Genomic DNA, 21,705 nt, shown 5'->3' on the forward strand with positions numbered 1-21,705 from the left:
CCCTCTTTAAAACCAGAATGATTCCTAACCATTTTTTCCCTCATCCCTTTGTCCAGTTTTCATCTTTACAACTCTGCTTTTAAGTTTTCACAGAAGGTTCTTTAAAATGCATATTTTAATCTCACCAAATTTTACTTACTGCTCTGTAATTTTGTCTCTGTGTTGTCTAAAAGAGATACAATGCAAAGTAGAAAAATGGGTGTTTAGGATGAAGTTAGATACCCAAGATACATATTTCTTAAAACAAAACCAAAAAACTATTATAAATCAAACTGTTCTGGTCATTAGAAAATTTATCAGTGTCATGACATAAACCATGGCTGACCTAACCTTTAAGTTGAGAAGTACTGACAAACTAAATTCTTTTTATCTGTCACCACTTTAAGATCAATGTTTTTTTCAACATGACTATTTCATTTGAGACAGAAGTATGGAAAATCATTGGAAACTTTAATTCACCTGCTATTAAGATAAATGATAGTATAATACGTGTAAATTCAAAGCTGGATTCCAGACTTTCAGCTCAGTGTAATTTACCTTCCGGAAGTGCTAATAAGCACATTTAAAAATAACTTCCAAAAAAAAAAAATAACTTCCATTTTTTTGGTAGAACTAAATCATACATTCCAATGTAGCTAGTCATTCTCTATTAATGTTTAACACCCATTATGCATTAATGTTCATTTGATCCAATTTAGATACTTTTGAAAGTAAGGAGGTAAGAGTTACCAAATCTGGGTTCAACTGTCTGAAAAGACTTGGAAATCAGGATAAAAAGACAAAAAATTTGGAAAAAAATGTTCCATCTCTAACTGGAGACAGCTATTTATAGGTACTTGAATAAAGAACTTTATTTTTTTAGTCTATGTTAAGGGCAATATTACATATTACAAACTAAATATATAAAAATAATATTACATACTTATTTTGTTAGGAATACTGTTTTTATAACTGATCCCTGGTTACTTTATTGATTTAATACTGTCGGATCTTAAAGCAGTATAAAAACCCAGAAAAGTTTGCTATATTTTTGTTCTAAAAAAGAAAAAAAAATGTGTCCAACAGTACAAACATAACAAAAAAACAACCACTTTTGTATAGTGCTAAGAATTCTACTTCAAGATTTAAAAAATATATAGTTTAAGTATATTAAAACTACATGCCTATACCAAAAATCCCTATAGTAATGAATATACAAAAATATAGAAAATATAATTGTGTTTAACACAAAACTACTAACAAATTTCTCTGTGATAAAAAGCTAATCATGTGGATTTGTCATTGATTAATGTTATTAACAAACCTCTTTAAAATGATTTAATAGAATGTTTTTCCCCCTCTAGCCTTCACGTAAATTTATGTGTCTTAAACAAAATTGCTTGATACTTTCAAAAACTGGGAAACAGGAATTAAATATGTTTTGGATGTTCTCAAAAATTAGCATTTACTTAAGAGGGAAAACTTTTTTAACATGTCTAACAATCAATGACAAAACTATGTTTCCTCTGAAACAGTCTTTTTTAGGGATTTTCAGTACCTTAAAAGATATATGCTTACAACCTAATAAAACAACTCTACAACCTCTTCTAATTAATATATAATCTAATATCTCTAATTCCATATCAGTGCAAATAATCACCAAAGTATGTCATCCCACCACAATTCACTTTCGCATACAAGGTGAATGGTTTTGATAATTTGATTTACAGGAAATAGTTAACTATTCCATGTCTTCAGTTTTGACACGACCAGGCAAAGCGTAATTCCAATAATGCCATCACTGACCTTTCTAACTCAACCCACATTTGTTATAAGAACAATTATCATTCTGAATTTTGCAAGCTCCACGTCAGCCAGAGGTGTGATTGGCGTAGAAGCTACGCGATGAATGCCTGAGGGAAAGAGTGGCTCATGTCACTCAAAGGTGACCCCTTCCTACTGATTAAGGAGCAACAGTGACAGGCTCTCAACAAGTTCATCACTTAACGGGAAAGGTGTATAAAGGCATGTACATTGCACATTCCACTAATAATTTTATCACGGGAAGGTTATTTATTTAACTTTCTATAACAGAATAGACGAAAATGGCAAACATTTCCTGGTATATATATAAAATATCCTAGCATTAGTGCATTTGTTTATCTAGGAATGAGTACCGGGGTTCGTTAAGATTGTAAAAGCACGCACCACATTCTATTCACTCTAAAATAGAATAGCTAAAATCATACTGATCAAAGGATTAAACTATCAGACCCTTGTAATATTTACATTTAAAAACTAAAACAGAACACCAGTTATTTAAATTTTAAAAACACCCAACTGAAATTTTTCTCAACCTATACAGAAGACAATAAACTAAGAGCATTCAAGCCTAGTTTACCCGCTTAGACTAAGCTTTTCCTCTTTTATTGTAGTCAGTCCCTGTCAAGCACACTACCTGGCTCACAGACGTTCAAGAAATGATGAGTTCAAAACACTGATTAATTCAGCATTTGATTTCTATTAGGACAATTTTTTCTGGTCATCTTGGAGTTAATGAAATGACAGAAGATGTATATATTTGAACCACTTTATTATGCATAGAGAAATTAAGAACTAATAATAATAAACTAGAAAACTTCAGAGACTCTTTCTAAAAAGCTGCCAGTAAACATTCTGCAATCTTTCATGTTCCAAATATTAGTGGGGACTATGCATTGGGAAAGCCGAATCTTAACAGCTCAGAAATCTCCTTCTAGGCTTTATTTACATCTTAATTCGGGCTTTTATATGCTTTTTTTTTTTAAACTCCTTTGAACTATGATATGAAATCTGGCAGAGAACAATGAAGAATAGCATTACTAAGCCTTCTCTTCAGCTGCTGCAAGTTTGAGATGTCTACAACTAAAAAGCCAGGGCTCAGAAAGTCTATGAACTTTATTTGTTAAAATTTCTACTACCTCTATATATAAGATAAATTTGAGGCAATTATTATGTTTTCTAAAATAATACATATAAAGTAATAGAGGAAATAAAGTTTCTCATGTAAGTTTAAATTCATATATATTTATTGGTATTATTAACTAGGCCACAGAATATAGTGACCTGTTTGCCAGATTATACTTTTGAGTATAAACTGCAATGATACCTTCTTAAGGTAGAGATCTTAATGGCATTTGAATGTTTAATATTTCATGTCAGCATGGCATGTAGAAGTTGGCAGACAGAACAGTTATGAAATATTAATACTAATTGCAACTAAATGAATATTTCTTGTGAACATTTCATTTAGAAAACGACTTTTTCTTAGCAGCACAAAACCCTAATTCATGATGATGATTATTTCATTAACTTACAATTATTAGCAACTTAAGCAATTACTTTCTAAATGATTTGTTATAACTAAAAAAAGAGGAGTTAAGAATGAAAAAGTAAGTAACATTTATTATGTGCCATATAAGGTGATACGTTAATAACTTAATTCTATCACAACTAAGATACCTGGTGTTATTTCCATATGACAGATAAGAAAACCAAAGCTCAGAAAGGAACTTGTCTTGTAATGTAGTTACTAAGAAACTAGACAAGGATTTGAAACTGTCTCGAGTCAAAGTCTATGTTTCTAAGTTTACGTTAGTTTACCACTCAAATGTTATTCCACATGCTTTCACAACTGAAGTAAAGTGGCTACTTTTTTGCAATAAAAATGTTCTTACTCATAATCTGGGGAATCACTTTACTCTCTATGAGCATTATAATGTTCCTTAGTCTCTGCTAAGGAACGTCATGTCTTCTCTGATATTTTGGCAAATCAAGTAAATATTAAAAGTTTCTTGATGTCACATTTGAAAGCTAACTGGAAACAACTAATATTTCTTACAGTATATGTTAAAAATTACTGATTTAAAAATAAAAGAAAAAACTTATTCAGAGCTGATATACTAACGTAGCAGTTTTCAGTTTATATTATAAACCCAGTAATAAGACATCCACATTTGTATCCTGCTGGAAGATCTATTTCCAAAATAAAACTAAAGTGTGCTTCTTTAGCAGATTAATTGCTGAGCCTCACTTTAGTTACATAAAGCTGTTCTAATATTTCTTTTCCAGCTGTATCACAATGTAACTTAATCCCACTAGTGAAGCAACTCCAATTTCAAAAGTAGTTATTATCCACACTCCTTCTTTCACTTTTACTATAAATTGCTATTAGGAAAAACAGCAAATTGAAACATTCCTACTCCATATGGTAAGATTTTAGATAATCTCAAGTGCATTACTTTGTTGCCATTTATAGTCTTAATATTTAATAAAAATATTATGAAGCAGAATGTTTTTACTTACAGAATAGTGGTTACATGGAGTAGAAATACGCTTTGTACAGGAACTGCTATAAAATAAAACAGATCAAGGGATCAAATTATCAAACTTTGCACATTTACATTTAAAAACCAAAAGAATGTATTACTGTAAATTCTGAAATGTTTATTTTAGAAACACATAAAACTAAAGTGAGTATTTTATTCCAACAGCCTACAGAGAAAAAACAGGAAGCTACATGTTTATAGGTGCACATTTGCATAAATATTCTTGTCATGATTTTAAGACCCAGGACACCGAAAATAAAGGACATTACATTTTGATTTGAAAAATATTTAAATTAAAAAAATGTACATGTATAATATAAATAAATAGTACACTTTTAGAACAAAAAATAGCAAAGATTAATAAAAGCAGTGTGTACCAAACAGAACGACTTTTTACTTTTGAGTAACATTCTACATACTAGAAAGACACAGCCTATACTATCGTTTTGCATTAGTTCTTTAAGTGCTTTTTAAAATTTAGCAAGGCTGCAAATTCTGTCAATAAATAAAATTAACATCTGTTAATAAGCTATGAAGTCAATAATAAATGACAAAGCAAGCTAAGCAGGTTTAGAAAGTTGACCCATATTTTTTGGCATCATCATGAAAACTCTGTGACCGACCGACACATCATTTCCAATGTCACCAATAAGGCCTCAGTGTGTACTCCAGGACAGGCTTTTAAGTTCTCAGGCAGTTCCTTAAGAATATTTGGGAGCTTCTGCAATGTCTTTATATTTCTAACATAAAGATCCAATAACCAGTCAGTGTGAGCACTAGTGGTTTCCTTATAATTCTGACAAGCCATAAGCAGCTCATTTAGATGAGTTATTCCTTTGAAAGCTAAGAACTCTGAAGATAAGTCAAAAATTGAACAAAAATTTAGCAACATCCTACTAAGTAAAAATGCGCCAAATTCAAGTTGCTGGTGGTAAAAATGCTTCTCTGCTTGTGCATGAAAGTTCTCCACTGTATCTTCTATTTTTGCAATAGCAAATAGTTCCTCCTTGACTTGAGATGATACCACATAATCTAAGGGCAATTCCCCCTTAGAGTTCCTCTGCTGTAAAAGCACTGGGCCTGTGAAAAAGAAATGCAAAATGTTAAGAGTAAAACATTTTTATTTTGGCAGTTTTAACAGCCATTCTCTCTCTCTCTTTTTCCCAAAGCATCCCATGCTCAGCTTACAGTCATATTTTATACTAATTCATATTGACAAAGTTAACTGGCTATATATACTGACTCCCTAACAAAGTACAGTAAAAAAAAAAATTCTAGTCAATTGCCACATGAAGTTTGCTTAAAAAAAAAAAAGTCTGCTTAAAGTTCATGCTTTAGTTCAATAAATAATATATGGTTATAAATGAAAAAAAATTTGATAAAACTTTACAAACTGTCATCTTGAAATAGGAATATCAATATTCCTGGAAGAAGTGAACAAAATAAATTATCCTAAGTTCTATAAAAGAGTCTTAAAGCTATCTCATAAATATCACCAAAAGGAAAAAGTACTGCTCCTTCCATTGCTAATAGGTGATGGTGGCAGTACAGACTGCAAAACCTTGCCCAGACACGGAACATGTCTTTCATTGGCTTGCTTGTGTTTGATTTTTAGTACAGGTAACTGATTCACAAAAAAGTAAATGTTAATTGCTCTGGGTCAAACTCAGATTTCATCCACCTATACTAGCTAAACCCATCTAACCATCTACTTAGAAAGTACTGAAGACAGAGTTTATGCCCTGGGTAGTAAAGGATAATATGGGAGGGGCAAAACGATGGCTCAGTATTTGGTCACATAGCAAAGTACAAGAGTACTCTGTACCTCTGCCTCTCATTATTTGTGCACTTGGGCATAAATATGTTATAAGAGATATGAAGGTTTTAGTACTAGCAGACATAATCAGAAGATTCTATCACACAACACATATCATATTATCAGAGAGAAAGAGTATAGATTATAACTGCTAAAACTCTAAATGATGAATCTGATCAGACATAGGTAAGGTGACCTACATATAAAATGTTTTTTAATAGAAAAGATCAATGTATAACTTACGGAAAAAGAATTCTAAATCAAAATTAGGTTTATTTTCATTATGTTGATATTCCCAAAAAATGTTTCAAGTTACTCCCGTTTAAAAAAGAAAATACAACAAAATTATGAACATAAGATACCAAAACTAAACAGAGGTTTTAGAAATATCAATAAACTATTTAAATTATTGCTCTTTAAGACTGAGCGAGTCACAATGAAGAGATAATATAGCTTCTACAAAGACGTTCTCAAACCATTTGGTAAGTCCAAACCCAGATTATAACTAAGGCAAAGATCAGTCTGAATATTTGCCAAAGGACCTTGATAAATTCAAGTATAAGTAGATTTCCTCTCTTAGGGCAAAGAACTCATCCATTTACTATTCTTCACCAAGGGTCCTAGAAAAAAATTCACACTGCTTAGTATAATGCCTTCCTCTTCTGAAGAGTAGGACTTAATACAATAATGGCTTTTACATCACTTAGACCACTTGAAGCAAGGCCAAAAACCTGGTTTGGAATGTCAGATACATAGTTAAGTAGAAAAATAAACACTTAGGACATAGAACAATATGGTTTAGTAGACATATAATACTAAAAAAAATGTAAGAACTGAAAAATATATTGATTATGAAATGGTGTCAGTAAAACAGACACACTAAGGCCTTTAGGGGGCAGGAGAAGACTATAAATAACCAAACATGTTAAACTACCATGTTATAGTCTTCCTTAGATAGATGGATGATAGGTAGATATCGATATACATTAAAAAGACAGCTAAAGAAAATATGCTGTTTATTTTCATGCAGAATCAGTTTTAATTATGGGATAAAATAATTTTAAATTTCAAGTTAAAATTAGTATAAATAAAAGAACAGAAAAATTTATACAAATCTTTATTTCTGCATTATAAGCTAGTCATCAATTTTCCTTTGTTTTTCCTTTTAAAACACAAATCAGTTTTGAACATTTTGATGTAAAATTTCTATTATTCAGTTCAGATATAAGAAGAATATCACTGAGTTGGGGTGTTGAGGAGTTCTAAAAGAAGAGTTCAGAAGAGAAATCAGCAGAAAAAGCAGTAAATGATTATTAAGTTCAAGTTACTTAATTCACAAAACCCCTGCATAATAGTTATCACCATTTGGAAATCCTCCTACTTAACTGACTACAAAATGTGAATGAAGAAAAGATATTCTAGGATAGCTTTTTTGGTATTCTGTAAAGAAATGACTCATTAAAAAAAAAAAAGACTGAGTTAGCAGTTATATACAAGAAATAAAATAAGAATGAAAAATCCAAGTAATCACAATTGAACATTTACATCCATGTATTAATTAGCTTTCAAAAACGGCTGGTTCACAGACATTACACACTTTAAGTAAAAGGATTAATATTAAAAACAACACACCTAATTCAAAATGCACACTCATAACAAATATAAATAGGTTTAATAACATAATAAATAAATACATATTATGAAAAGGCTTTTATCCTCACAAAATAAAAGGCACTTACATTCTAGGAGACTTTTTATCTTTACTTTTTCATTAACATGTAATAAAGGCATCTTGCCTTATAGATCTTAAAATATAAAATGCTATCTACCTCTGAGGAATTCATCAAAAAATTGGATAATTTATCATAACCCATTTAGCATAAATGCACTCACCCCCATGCTGGAGTAGCAGCTTGCCAATTTCTACATGTCCGTTTGACAGTGCATCATGCAAAGGAGTCACCCCGTCCACTTGAGTGAGCAGATCTACCTCTGGACAACGCTGCAAAATTTCCTGGACACACACTGTGTTGCCATAGTTACAGGCTTCATGCAAAGGCGTCCAGCCAGCATTGTCTAAATTAGAAATCAAGGCAAATTTTAAAACAGCAAAAGTAAGAGTTTTGGTAGTGAAGTATTGATATTCTACTTCCCTTATCAATGTGACTTTCTAAGTGCCTGAAGTACAAACAGAATGCTTTGATAAAAATACCTAGGGTTTAATCATATTCCTAATTGGAAGAAAAATAAAATACATTAGAAACAATGTTAAAATACTGACGTTGGGATCTGATCAAAATATAGACACCAAAAAATGGTATCATACATTAATATATGATAAATTTATTGGTTTTACTACTAGCAATATTTTAAAGATATGTTAGGTAAATATACTTAAATGATTTTTCTTAATGTTGACATTAAACTGTTTAATATCACAATATTAAGACATTGAATTAGACCACAAAGATTTAGAACTTACCTTTAACATTGATGTCTATTCCTGGCATAGAGAGAAGAAGAATCAATTTCTCCACTTGGTTATTTATGCAAGCTCTATGGAGGGCTGTTTCTCCTGCCATAAAAAATTAATAGATTATTCCAGAGAAGACAAGATATCAACTAAAGAAAATAATCAAAGGGCATGAACTAGGAGATCTGGCCCCATGCCAGGAAATTATTTATTGAGTTTTCCTTTTGACTGGTTTAAACATCTCTCACATTAAAAAAAAGAGGGGGGAGGGAACCCTACCAATCCATAGGGCTTCTCTGTTCTATCAGCAATTCAGCAATGAAATTCTACTGCAAAAGGTTTAACACAGGCTTTGTCTATTCCTAGTTCAAGGTTTAAAGCCTCAATCCTGCTATAAAACCACCAAATGATCAGAGAACACCAAAAATACTGGGTTTTGCAGCAATAAAAGTTTAGAGTGCAATTGCCCTCTCTTAAATTTATTCATGAACCTACGTTAAATGTATGGCTCTTTTTTATACAGCATTTATAGCTTAATTCAAATGAATGTTTCTGGCTAAGCACGAGTGCCTCTACATACTCAAGTGTAATTCAGAACTTCAAATCCATTAACAGATGGTTTGCTGCTTCTCAATAGGCTGTCTGGCTTGGCTACAGCAGCAGAGAGAAGGAGAAATGGGGGAATCTTAATATAAACACACACACACACACGCACACACACACAGAGGAAAAAAATCCTTAGTACCATTTAAAGCTGAACAAGAATGACAAATAGAATGGCAAAGTCTTTTCCAGGAGGGATGTAATTAGTGCCTGCTGCCTAAAATTGTCTATATCCATCTTTGTTGTAACCAAGATTAATAAGATATAAGTGATAATTTGATGTAAAGGGAATTAAAAAAAACATAAGGAACTGCTTCAAAAACAAATGAAATACTGAATCAAACTCTTTCTTGCTATAAAATACTAAGTAGCACATTTTTCCAGTGTTCGGTTTTATATATTATCTCTGTAACTTGTACCAAAACATTTCTTTTACAAGCATTGAAAAGCTTTTGAAGTTTTTCTCCACTATTTCTCTATTTTCTTCCTCCCTCCCAGTTCCTTCTGCTGTTCAGCCTAAAGTCATTCATATTCATTTTACATTCTGACACAACAAACAAAGAAAAAGGACACTGTTCTGTGAAGTTAATATCTGAGTTCTCATTTAATACATTTTTCATATTTTGAGCCAAATGGGCAGTTAGGTTGAATTTGTAGCATGACAGTATAAACTTATATCATGTTGAAAGATTATGAAAGCTTGGTGTCATAATGATAACATTTGTATTAAAAACACAATACAGCTCATAAACAAAAGACTTAGCAATTTACTTTGGCCAGATACAGACTCTTGAAAGGTAACTCAAAATTATGAGATAAGGGGTAACTTAAGTAAAAGAAGTTCTGGAGTGAATTATTACAACGCTATTCTTGTTACTCCATCCCTTTAGGTACTTAGGTTCCAGCATAGTTAGAACCAAAAGCCAAACACATTTCATAGTCTGGGCTCAATGCCTGGAAGAAAAGAGTCCATATGCTTAACACAGCTATGTAACATAGCCTACTTCTTATTCTTTGTTCACAAAACGTCTAGGACTGAAAGAGATGAAGACAGAATTATACTTTCAAATCACAAGACACTGATCCTAAGCAGCATAGGTTGAGGTGGAATAGAAAAGTAAGGCAGGCAAGCCTGGAATGAGCTCAACATGAGCTACACAGTGTTGAATATCTGAAGAGGCAGAGGGAGAAAAGAAGGGAGGAATAGGGAGGAATACTTTGTTACACTGGGGATTAAACAATCGCTTTTTTTGTATAAATGGCAGTTCGAAAAAATGATATGCTCTCCAGGAAGGTACTTCCTGGACCTAGACCAATATTTAAGTATTTATCAGAGTCAAGGTGTAAACCCTATAAATACTGACTACACCCACAAAAAGTCCTAACATTAATTAGATATCTGGAATACCTTTTAAATTAGTCTTGTGAAAATTTATCTTTGTAACTAAAGAGGGGCAATTCTCCTTGGAACATGACAATTCTCCTTCTGACTTCTTTTTCAGTCTCTTTAATGATGAGGAACACTTAGCAAGATTCAGCTCTCTGAAAAGAAAGTAAGACATAATGAAAGCTTGTTGTTCACCAAGGCATGGCAGCACACATTAGATGGTATTTTAAAAAATCTAGCCTTCTTTTAATTTAAACCCCTTCCTTCATTTAAATCTTCACTGCTTTCCATTTTTATACTTATTTCAACTGTACAGAAACAAATTTTAATGCATTAATTTTCATTTTATTAACCTTGTACCCCCAACTACCCACTGAAAAGTTTATGAATACTGACTGAATGTCAGGTGAAGAAGTGCCCAAGTAAACCATAGTTAGCAGAGAGACTAAAGCAAAATGAAGGCCCCTACTCCCCATTCTTATTTTCGTATTATAATCCTATTCTATTCTTCCTAAAGATATTCAGGTTTTCTGAATTTTCTACAGCATACTGTTAGAGGAGGTTTCTCATTTGGTGGAAGCTATTAGAACAATTCAGACTCTCACATGACCATGCACTCTGAAGCCCCATTTTTATTATATACAAGTAGTAATTTAAATCACAGGGCAAAAATTGTGTAGAATAATAATTTGATGAAGTTTTATCTCTTTTGGAAAAGATATTATCTTAATAGAAAGAAAGCATGTACCTTGAATTAAAGAAAGTGAAAATGTTGTTTATGTGTATTTATAGGTCTAAAACTGAGTTTTCTGCTAAGCAGTATAATTCAGACAACATCAAAGATAATCATACAGTTCAAGAAATGTATAAGACAAAGAGCCGTACTTGAAAACCAAGCATAGCTGGTATCTAAGCATCACTTACGGTAACTCTGGCGGCCCCTCAACTTGTTTCTGTTTAGCACCATTCAGCATGATTAAGGCCCTCTGAGATTCAAAGCAAGGCCGCTGTCCTGTTTTCTTTGGTATCTGCATCTTTCCAGTCCCATGCACACCAGTTTTCCCCAAAGCTGGCAAATAGGAATATACCTGTTGCAAAATAATATTATATTGCTTTCTCAACTACAAAGAACTAGAAAGCAGTAAAAAGAAATCACTTGATTTATTTCACCATTAAATTTAGTTTTTTTGGTTTGTCTGTTTCATCACTATGGTTTCCACCCTATCTCATTTGAATATAATAAAATATTAAGAAAGCTGCTAGTTCCATGTCATTTAGTCAATATGACATACATAAGAAAAATACCTTCTTGAAAATAATTATTTTTTCAAATTCAAATTTGATGCTCATTTAGGAAAGTTCTTTTGATGAGTCTTATGCCCAATTTGTTATAATTAATTGGCATATTTTTAATATTTGTGGTTTATGTACAACTGGCATTTTGTTGTTTCCATTTTGGTAATCCCTGCCTTCAATAGAAAAATAAGCCTGGAACAAATAGAATATGGAGTGCAAAAGTTCATTGAAGACAAGGATTGTTGCAAATAGTATTTGCTCAATCTGATCAATTATTAACAAGCATATTTCTCATTTGTTGAAGAAATTATTGGAGATATTAGGTATCAGTAATAGCTAAAGATAGCTGAGATAAAACTGGAAAATCTTGGATCAAGTTCCTATGTCTGTATATACAGGATAAATGGAATAACCTCTGGCATCATTTGCAAATTTTGCTTTTTAAATGCCACTAAATACTATAAAAATTTTTTGGATTTCTGTCTTTCTAAAGTAATAATCTTATGTACTACGGCAAGTGATACAAAGACTTGTATAACTTTTCTGTTATCAATTCAATTATTCTCGAGTAAAATTTCTATTCACTATTCCATTTTGAGGTAGAAAACTACCTGCTTTTATATATATTTGAAAGATTTATGATTAATACGCTCTGTTCAATTATTAGAATAACTAAGAATATTTAAAAGTTGAATGATTTAATAAACTTCTTGGAAACTAACTGGAATAGAGTGGTGCTTACCATTTTCTGAAGAGAGAGTGGCTCCGAAGAAATACTGATGGAACTCTGTAAACACAACTTTTTAAAGACTGCCTCTGCAACAAACATTTGAAGCCAGGAAGAGGAAAAGGAACAAATAAAAATCTCTAATTCCTGTGAAGAAAAGTCTGCAGAAAACAAGAGAAGTAAATATAGTTATTGCTACACCCTATAAAATTTCTTTCTATAGACTATTTCCTCCGTCGATTTTATTCATTCAAATAATGACTCCTACACGAGTAAGATTCACCCACATAACTTTAAACCACAAAAAATAAATAATACTTCTATTTCTCGCTTGTCAAGAGAATGTTTTTTATAGCACATGGTCTCACATTTGAAATAATCATTACTTTTTATTATTTTAAATAAAAGTCCTGAATTTATATGTATATACACACACACATAAATGGATATAAGACTTATGAATAGATAGACATGGGTTTTTATCACTACACTTTCCAATTAATGTTAAAAATTTCTTCCCACAATAGGATTGTGCCTTTCAAAAACTGGTACTTGGTTTTTAGATGGACACACATGTATTTAATTCGCACTGATTAGTCTTGAGCTGATAGGAAAACATTTTTCCCTGATAATATCCATGAATCCTGTCACTGCAGAGAAGGAACAGAGATAAATAAGATAATGTAAGACAAGAGAAAGCATAAGAATTTACTTAGAAGTTTGCACCCACTGTGCTACAGCAAGTGAGGGAGAGGGGTATAATTTTAAACGACTAAACAAACAACAAAAACACCAAAGAGTCTCAAATCTCTTCATTCTAAAATCCCTGAGTTCTCCAGTAACATGCAAACACATAAATATACATGTGAATTGAAACTGAAAGGGCTGGAGTGACTACTTCCCTTGCAATCTATTTAATGTTATATATTCTCTATCAATACTCTTGGTTTAAGTATCAGAATGTATAATACAGCGGAATGATAAAGAATAAATAAGATTAATTGATAGGATACTAAAAGAGCTAAAATTAAGCAAAACAGGCTCAAAAAAGTTGTGATATTATACAATAAGGCAGAATTAAAATTAACTACAAATACTGGAAGAATAAAGAATTAGGAAAAATCAATAAAATTAGTAAAGTAACATAATAGGTTAAAATTCATTTTAAAAATTGGACAGAATAATAAACTTAATAGTATAGAAAAGTCTGAAACTTGACCTCCCTACTCAGGAGCTGAGTTCCCTTAGGCTGAGGAGACTTCACTTAGTGAAATCTTGTCCTGCTCAGATGCCTTCCCAAAAGGCTGGAGGCTCTGGTGTCCTTGCAGTCCTGGACTGATCTTCAATGAGGAAAGGAGGGTTGGGGTTGAGGTGGGGTGTAGGAAATAACAATGGTTTAAGGAGGGATTTTGCTGCAGGGAACATTTGGCAATTTTTGGTTGTCACAACTGGGAAGCGAAGTAAACTGGCAACCAGTAGACAAAAAGGCCAGAGACACAACCAACTGTCCTACAATTTACAGTTCACAGGATAGTGACCCACAATGAAGAATGAGCTGGCCCAGTCCACAAACGATAAACGCTGGAGAGGCTGTGGAGAAAAAGAGAACTCTCCTACACATTGGTAGGAATGTAGTTTGGTGCAGCCATTATGGAAAACAGTATGGAGATTCCTCAAAAGACTAAAAATAGACTTACCATATGATCCAGTAATCCCCCTCCTAGGCATATATCCAGAGGGAACATTAATTCAAAAAGATACATGCACCCCAATGCTCACAGCAGCACTATTTACAATAGCCAAGACATGGAAACAACCTGAACGTCCATCAACAGATAACTGGATAAAGAAACTGTGGTATATTTATACAATGGAATACTACTCAGCCATAAAAAATAATAAAATGCCATTTGCAGCAATATGGATGGCCCTGGAGATTGTCATTCTAAATGAAGTAAGCCAGGAAGAGAAAGAAAAATACTATATGATATCACTTATATGTGGAATCAAAAAAAAAAAAGACAAACTTATTTACAAAACAGAAACAGGCTCACAGACACAGAAAACAAATTTATAGTTACCAGGCGGGGGAGGGGGTGGGAAGGAATAAATTGGGAGTTTGAGATTTGCAGATATTAATATATATAAAGTAGATAAACAAGTTTTTATTATATAGCACAGAGAACTATATTCAATATCTTGTAGTAACTTATGGTGAAAAAAATACAAAAATGAGTAAGTGTGTTCTTATATAACTGAAGCATTGTGCTGTACACCAGAAACTGACATAACATTGTAAACTGACTATACTTAAAACAACAACAACAACAAAAAACCCAAACAAACAAAAAGCCCAGAGGGCAAGGCTAGGGAAAAAAAAAAAAAAGAATTAGCTGACCCAACACAGAAACAGTGGCCAACCTAGAAAGAAAGTGCCTAAAGAGCCCTGAGGTTCCTGCTTATGGCAGACTGCCATATGAGCAGATGACTCCAGTCAGATGTTAAATAGATTCACCTAGCTCCATGCAAACATGATGGCTGAATTCAAATAATCCTTCTCAAATATGGCCTCAACAGAAATACAATTTGTAAGAATTGGAAATGAGAAGGGAGTTATTTACAACTTTTTGTTACAATCAACTACTTACAACCTACTAGGCTGCTAGTATTATCTGGCTACTATGCAAGCAGTAAACTAAAGGATGATCATCAAAAGATCTTTTGAACACTAAATCTCTAAAGGGTATCTATCACCACAGAGTTTACTACAACCAACTGATTCTTCACATATCACCTCCAAGCAGAGGGAAAAGCAAAGCAGAAATAACTTTTACTGTACAGTTCAAAAGCTATGATCCCAAAGTGGAACCTTCAAATGGAGTTACTCATCTAGAAAGAACATTTGGTAGGTTTAAAGAAATGGAAAATACAAACCATGAAAGATCCATATATGACCAGGTAAACACTTGAAAGGAATGATGAAAGATGAACAAGAGAAGTTAAGAAACTTAACCCCTGGACTGTAAGACCTTTAACAGCAGGATCATTTTTGTTGCCCTCACAGCTTGTAGATCAGTAGCTTGCACAGAATAAACTTTAGTATTTGACAGATGAATGAATGAATGAATGAATGGAGGATAGCAGTAACTACAGAGAGTCAAGCCAGGATGATCTTTTTAAAAAAGTTACTCAGATTCATGCCACTCCCTTTTAAAAAAAAGGCTTCCAACTCCTAAACAAGGCTTAGAAGTTCCTACTTAGGCTCCTCTAACTACTTCTTTGGCTTTATTCTGGCCATTCTTCTCCTTGCTGCTTGCCATCAGCCAGGCATCAGAAGATTTCAAACAGGCCCAACTCTTTCCTATTTCTGTTTTAGTAAATGTTGTGCCTCTGACTGGAGCACACTTCCCTGACCCTGCCCAACCCCTACTTAGCCTTCAGGTTTTGCTTTATATGACTACTCTGTATAAATTAAGTTCATCCATCTCAACATCTAGATTTTCTTATTTGGAGCACTTAACAGTTTTAAATGATGTCTTTAAATTAACTTAATTATAGTCTGCCTCTCCCACCAAAAGTGCCAAAAGGCAAGGATTACGTTCTGTTTCCCTCCCCTACTGTATAGGAAGTGTTCAGCTCAATGCCTGGTAGAATGCTGATACATTTTGTTGAATAAATGAAGACAATATGAACATTTTGACTGGATGATTAGCAAAATTATAAAACATTATATTTATGGAAGAAGTTTGAAACATGGAGAGGGATTAGAATAGAGATTTAAAAAACAGAAGCTAATAAAGATTTGAAAATTTTTTCAGAAAAAGATAATGATGTAGCCTGAGAAGGGCAAAGGAAGCTTTAGTAAAGCTCTTTAAAGATGAGAAAAATATTATAGTAGACCTTGATGACATGTTTACTTCCCAGTGAAAACAGGAGAAAAATAAGTTGAAGTGAGGGGTTGGCAAAGGATGTTTTGCTGCTTATTTTTATGAATAAAGTTTTACTGGAACACAGCCACACTGCTTTACGTGTTGTGTATAACTGCTTTCTCACTACAGCAGCGCAGCTGAGTAGCTGGGACAGAGACTGCAGAGCCTGTAAAGCCAAAAATACTATCTCTTATTTTATCAAAAAATATTTGTCAACCGTTAGTTTAAGCCAATACATCAGGAATTTTGATTAGGCATAAAAAAGAAATTTCAGATCACTTGATCCTAAAATAGAAAAAGGGGTAAGAAAACTGTTCAAAGTATTTAGAAACAAGAGAGATTGGCATCTATGTGGGATTGATGGACATGAGATCTGATGGAAAGAAGAAAGAATTTTACTCTTCTATTGATATATCTTCTGCCATCATTTCCTACAAAACAATAATTATTTTACTAAACTAAAATTAATTCAACAGATCTGACTCTGAGTAGTATCATAGTATGTATTTTACACTTTTGGATTACAAAAAAACCAAAACATCCAGTTTGCCATAAATAAGAAAGTGGACTTGTATCTTCAACTGGAAGTTATATAAGAGCCAAATTATAACATCCTTACTAATGACTTAGGAAAAGCAAAAAATAGTTTAACTGAGCTTAAGAATAATGCAAAGGTATGTTTAAAACAAAACAAAACAAAACAGGGAATATTGCACAAAGAAAAAGCAACGGTGCTCTAACAAAATGGCAACAAAAAGGACATTATTAAGACATCCGGTTCACTTGTAGGGATAAGTGTATTATTCCACAAGCTCCATAATAAATATTTTAATTTTGCATATTAGCTGTAGAAAAGTTACTGCTCTCTTAAGGGTAAATTGTTCACTTGATTTCTCTCTTGACAAAGGCTTAAAATCAAGATGTACTAATAAAAATTTAGGAAGATACGAATTTGAACCATTTTTAGAAATGTATGTCAAATTTTTAAAACTGCCTATCTATGGCCTAATTGGAAATCTAAGAAACTAATTGTGTGTGCTTTGAGAAGGGAAAGGAAAGGCTTAAACACACATTTCAAGTGGGGATATAAGTTTAAATCTCCTGTAGTTTTAAATATTAGTGATCAAACATATTGAGGGCGAAGTAATCACTCAGTCTGTCGACAGGATTATAATGGTAACATTAAAGTCTACTTTTGGCTTAAGTCAGTCACAAGTTCAAACTTGTTGGGTTTAAATTTGTCATGTGAAAACTGGGAGTAACAGTGAATAATAATGCTTTGCCTGAAAGTGAAGGGACATTCAGAATATGAGTAAAGAAAACATGAAAGCTTACATATAGTAGAATCCTGTTAATACCAGGCTCATTATTTCATGCATTTGGCTAAACCATAAGATAAGTTATATTCCCTAGAGGTAACCAATACACACTGGAAACAACACATATAAATATATTGATAGTCTCTAAAGCTACTGATAATCCTATCCTGGGTCCCCAAACTCAAAGAGGTTTCATTATGGAATGAAAACAGGGAATTCTTTCAGCTTAGTTCTCATGCTAGCAAATAATGCCAGAATACTGCTGTTTCTCAAATAGAAAAAAGAAAAAAAAAAAAGAAAAAAAACTATCTAGTAGGAATGGTGGGAAAGAAATGATAAGAAAGGGTTTGAAGGAAGATTGAATTTGAGCTAAGAAATGTTAAAAAGTCATATAACAAAGGACAGCTACTCCACAAAAGGAACAGTAATCACCCCTCAGCTCACTGAAAAAGAAAGAGAAAAAAAAAGGAGATAAAATGCTTTAGATAAAAATCTTCTAACTTCAGTAGTATAAAAAGAGAACTCTCTTTGCAGAGGGCATCATGGAGTAAATCCTGAACCCAGTAATAGCCTGGATTCCTATTCTAGAATCTCTCTTCAAAGTATTAAAGTGATTGACAGCATATTCAAGAACTTTCTCTTTTATATAAAACCAACATGTAATAAAACACATGTGTAACAAAATTGAATACTTACTTAGCAGTCTAAAATATTTTTAAGTATATAAAAATCATCTTTTATATTTGAGAGCCACAAAACGTTCATTTAGTTTAAAATATGTTTATTTTAGGGATTTAGGAAGGAATGAAGAAAGATACAGAAAGAAAAAGGTTTATATTCACTAAACTGGCTTTTGAGTATAAAAACGTACAGAAGTGTCAATAACACTGTAACAGCTTTGTATGGGGACAGATGGTTACTAGACTTATGGTGGTGATCATTTCCTAATGTATGTAAATGTCAAATCATGTAGTACATCTAAAACGAATATAATATTGTACATCAACTACATTAAAAAAAAAAAGAAAAAGAATGTATACATAAAATCTTATAGAAGCCTCTCTTACTCTGGAGACCCAAAAGAGTTAGGTAGAACCTTTCATAACGTAAGCACATGAAAAGGAGTTTTGTCATCATACTGCTGAAATAATATTCCTACCCCTTACCTTAGAGGAAGCTTTAAAATTAGATAATGGGGGAGGAAGAGTGAGAAAATTGTACATATGAATTACTAATTATACATACATAATATTACTATTACATATAAACTACATATAATGCTAATCTAATTCATTAGATCACCAGACTCAATAGAAAAGAAGTAGTAGCAGCTTTTTGTTACAGTAAGAAAAACTATATAGCAACAGGTACATGGGGAAAATGTTCTAACCAGTTATATAGTGCAAGTTAATATAAGTGGCTATATAACATAGTAAGTATTCTGAGCCAATGAATTTCATTTTTTAATACTGTTAAGTATTCATGCAGGAAAAGACCTGGAAACTGTCCATATGGCATAGATAACATTAGCAACAGATCATGCTTTCTGCTCAAGTTGAATGATTAGAAGTATTAAAGATACAGAAAATAGTTTTCACCATGTTAGATTCTAAAACACAAAACATAAAAAAGCAAATCTATGTCTCCAATGGAGAGAATAAACTGATTTTAAATTTGCCTAGTTAAATATTTACTTTCATAGGATGGCTTAATTTTAATTTCTAATTGTAGGATTAAGGAAAACGTTAATAACATTATATACAAATATATAATTATTTACAGGTACTATTTTCTGTATTATTGAATTTTTGTGAAATCATCAAAATATTTTTGAATAATAAATGTGTGTGGGGAGCAAGGCTCATGTAACACTTAGAGGAAAACAGGAATACAAAATTCCATATACAGTGTGAGCTCAACTATGTAAAAATGCCTAGAAATACTAGAAAGGAAAATATTAAAAACTTAACAGTGGTTATGCATGTGAGAACACATTCATTCCAGGTAATTTTTACTTTCCTCTTTATACTGTCTATATATGTGATGGTGTGTATAAACACACACACATACACTGTATGAGTAACTGTTTTAGGGAAAGCTTTAATATAAACATATGCTAAAGATTACAGAATACTGAAAGGAAACTCAAAACTAAGTCCCACAATGGGTCTAATAAAAAACATAACACAGACACACTTACCATCACAGGAAAGGGAAACATAATTTCCTAAGTCATCAGACATGTGTTGCATCACATTTCTACCCATCTTAAGACCAAGAAAGATCCAATAATCTATTGCTGCTCCAAGAATTCCAGCCAATAAGTAAGCTAGTTCATGTTTGAAGACCTAACATTGAGATGGAAAAAGTATTACTAAAACATATTGAAGTATATTATTTCTATCAGTGTTTATTTTCAATGCTTATTGGGGCAAAACATAGCTATTTAAAAACACAGGGTATGCTAAGGCTAAAAGAATTTAAGAACACTAGCAAACTAACTCCCCTCTTTCCATTCTCCTCTTCTCCTTCCTCCTCGCCCCCTTCCTCCCAGGATCTACATCTAACCTAGATCTCTATCTACATGACAAAACAGTTTATAAAACATATTTTCCAGGACTTACATATGGATAGCTTAACACAAACTTAAAATAATTTTGTCCAATGTGCTTTAGTCATGTACTAATTCCATTAAAACAATGAGGAAGTACTTGGCTTCTGTGGATTTCTGTAAACAAGAACGTGTGCGACTATAAAAAAGATTTAGCCACCCCTACTGTCTATACATGACATTAACTTTTACATCGCCTTACGTGGCATTTCCCAGAAAAAGACTTGAAAAATATAATAAAAGCAAAGAAGATATTACCTTGTTGTAAAAACTCGACTGATTCAAATTTTAATTATTAAATTATATCGAATACCCTTACCTGACTTAAAGATGTATGGAGATCAGTTTTAAAAGTATATTGCTTTACATTATCATTTCTATATTGAACACATCATTATTAAACTCTAATAAATATAGCAAGACATACACAAACCTTACAACAAGCATGCTTTATACTAGTGTTTAAAAATATCTAATTCAAAAACTATGAAGATGAAGAGGTGTGAAAATATTTCTAAACACCTTTGATAAAACATAAACACTTTTTCACAGTGACATTAAAACTAGTTGAAATGCCTGTATTTTGGTATTTGTTGTCTAGGTGTGTTGGATGTGTGAAAAAAATCACTAACTTAACAGTTGGGTAGAAGACATGTGAAAAGGTTTTAATAAATGTTATGGTATCCAAACAGATTATAACTGCTATGTTCTGCCACCATACTACACCTAATGTGAGATTAGTGACAGAGAAATCTATAGCACTTTGAACTCTCAGTGACTATAGTGACTATTACTTCTCCTTTAGCAGACAAGGTTCTTATAGGTATAGACAATATTTCATTAAGGCATCATTTCTTATAAGAAGCAATTAGTTAAAAAACGATTTCAGAACCGAAGTGCTATTTTTGGATTGTTGCACAAACAAGGACAAATGGTCCAGCAGCACATACATGAGGCCTGCTGAAACAGTGTTTATTGAGGGAAAACCCACAGGGATAGGATCCTTAGCAGGTGTGCAGATAGATTCCTTGTTGCCCTACTAGACTGTTGGGCAGCAAACTATATTCTGACAGGGGTGGACATTAGAATCTGGGAGAGAGACTCTGAAGAATAGGACCAAGGGGATTTTAAGCTGCATGATTAAGGAAGCACTGCTCTTCTTCTGACATGATCAGGGCCCTTGCCGGCAGCCCTTCTC

General features: G+C 32.6%; 1 protein-coding gene across 6 annotated transcripts in view; it reads right to left on the reverse strand.

The window, feature by feature from the left end:
• The window catches only part of SLF1 (SMC5-SMC6 complex localization factor 1), a 61,545-nt gene that overhangs the window by 1,803 nt on the left and 38,037 nt on the right, over positions 1-21,705 (reverse strand). For 2 of the 6 annotated variants that reach the window (XM_006212940.4, XM_072958372.1), the window contains 7 exons: positions 20,097-20,244; positions 12,664-12,809; positions 11,550-11,713; positions 10,647-10,780; positions 8,645-8,737; positions 8,056-8,238; positions 4,481-5,426 (listed from right to left, as the gene is read on the reverse strand). In XM_006212940.4, coding sequence (XP_006213002.1) covers positions 4,948-5,426; positions 8,056-8,238; positions 8,645-8,737; positions 10,647-10,780; positions 11,550-11,713; positions 12,664-12,809; positions 20,097-20,244 — 1,347 coding nt within the window. In that variant the 3' untranslated portion in view covers positions 4,481-4,947. Of the gene's footprint in view, positions 1-139; positions 167-4,323; positions 4,370-4,480; positions 5,427-8,055; positions 8,239-8,644; positions 8,738-10,646; positions 10,781-11,549; positions 11,714-12,663; positions 12,810-20,096; positions 20,245-21,705 lie in introns of those variants that run through there. The other 4 variants (XM_072958374.1, XM_072958373.1, XM_072958376.1 and 1 more) reach the window with 4 other exon arrangements.

This window comes from Vicugna pacos, chromosome 3 (genome assembly GCF_048564905.1).
Source record: "Vicugna pacos chromosome 3, VicPac4, whole genome shotgun sequence".
Classification (NCBI taxonomy): Eukaryota; Metazoa; Chordata; class Mammalia; order Artiodactyla; family Camelidae; genus Vicugna; species Vicugna pacos.